Source organism: Adiantum capillus-veneris, chromosome 6 (genome assembly GCF_014529385.1).
Source record: "Adiantum capillus-veneris isolate H3 chromosome 6, ASM1452938v2, whole genome shotgun sequence".
Classification (NCBI taxonomy): domain Eukaryota; kingdom Viridiplantae; phylum Streptophyta; class Polypodiopsida; order Polypodiales; family Pteridaceae; genus Adiantum; species Adiantum capillus-veneris.
In genome coordinates, this window is record NC_140936.1 from 95,866,832 (window position 1) to 95,868,190 (window position 1,359).

Consider the following 1,359-nt stretch of genomic DNA (forward strand, 5'->3'; position numbering starts at 1 on the left):
AGGATGCTTCAACTTTGCTTTTTGAAAGCCAAATGCCATTAAAAAAACTCTTTTTTGTCAAGGGGATCGTAACCTAGTGGTTAACATGGATGTGTGGGTGTGTAAGGACACAAGTTCAATATACCACCAACATCTTTCAATTCAGTTATACCTCAAGAAAAAACAAGGTGAGCAGTCACGATGGCCTGCAGCGATGATTAGTAATTTTTTGTTTAAAGATTAATAGATCCCTCTCAATGTAGCTGAGAGAATGCTTACTTCATAGGCAGAATAAAATCTAACCCTAAACATGAAAATTAAAATGTGGAATTCACGTGCGAGAGAGAGGCCTTCAAAGATTGACAAAGGTGGTATGGGGGATGTTTGTTTTTCTGTCAAGACAATGCAACACAGCAAAGCAGACATTCCCAAGATAAGCAGAAGCAGACCTTCCCAAGATAATGCAATGAGATATAATGTCATGGCATTGTACCAGCCAATGCCAACCTCCAAGGCCAACCGCCTTCTTCACAATTCCTTGCAGGCCAACTAGAACAGGTTTTGTTCGATTATTGCCTATCACGATGACCTTGGTGTGGCGCGGCAGCACAGATAGCCCGTCATCAAAGCCCTCGTCACTAACACCCCCTGAGCACATCACCCCTTCCTCACTTGCATCACCTCCTTGCCCATACATAGCTCTTTCCTCTGATCGCACCTCCTCTATCTCCATCTCTGTGTCCATCTCCATCATCTTTAAATCAAGTGCCCTTCTTAACAAGAGCTCCCAATATATCTCTCCAGAACGTTCAAATTAGCATTGGTTAAGCCCCAAGAAGTCCCCCCGTGGCCACTAGAATTTATGTTTCAATTAATTTGTCATACAGCTGAATTGGAAGGCGCACAATACAGAATTGGCTTTGTATGATGATGGTGATCGTGGTCTACAAGGATAAAAAAGAAGATTGAGCTAAGCTGAGCAGCTCAATGACATACAAATAAGGTACAAGTTTTGGATAGAGAGGTAGTTTAAAGCTTGAAAAGATTTAACTCAGCAAGAATGTAGGATTTGCGTGGGGATAAAATGCCAATATGCTTGCCTGATCTGATGAAATTGTGCTTACCTCTAGACGGGTGCATGTTGGAGAGAAAGGGCGTGTGGATATGCGTGCGCGTGTGTGTGTAGCGAAGAGAGAGCTTGCACTGTGGCAGGCAGAGCTGGGCAATGCCGAGAAGAGGGCTTCCTGTCAGACATTGAAAGAGAGATGAGCTGCAACCACACGCGAGCTGGCGGAAGCGTCAAGTGATAGCAACGTAAACTTGCACGCCTTCTCCACAACGTTAATGCACTCCTCATCCTTGTTTTCCTCCTCTATCACA

At 44.1% G+C, this 1,359-nt stretch overlaps 1 protein-coding gene across 1 annotated transcript; it reads right to left on the minus strand.

Moving 5' to 3' along the window:
* Positions 1-331: 331 nt before the first annotated feature.
* Positions 332-733, minus strand: LOC147455933 (uncharacterized). The gene has a single exon (XM_086515359.1). The coding sequence runs from the start codon at positions 731-733 to the stop codon at positions 332-334; it is 402 nt and encodes a 133-aa protein (XP_086371485.1).
* Between the last annotated feature and the right edge of the window lie 626 nt (positions 734-1,359).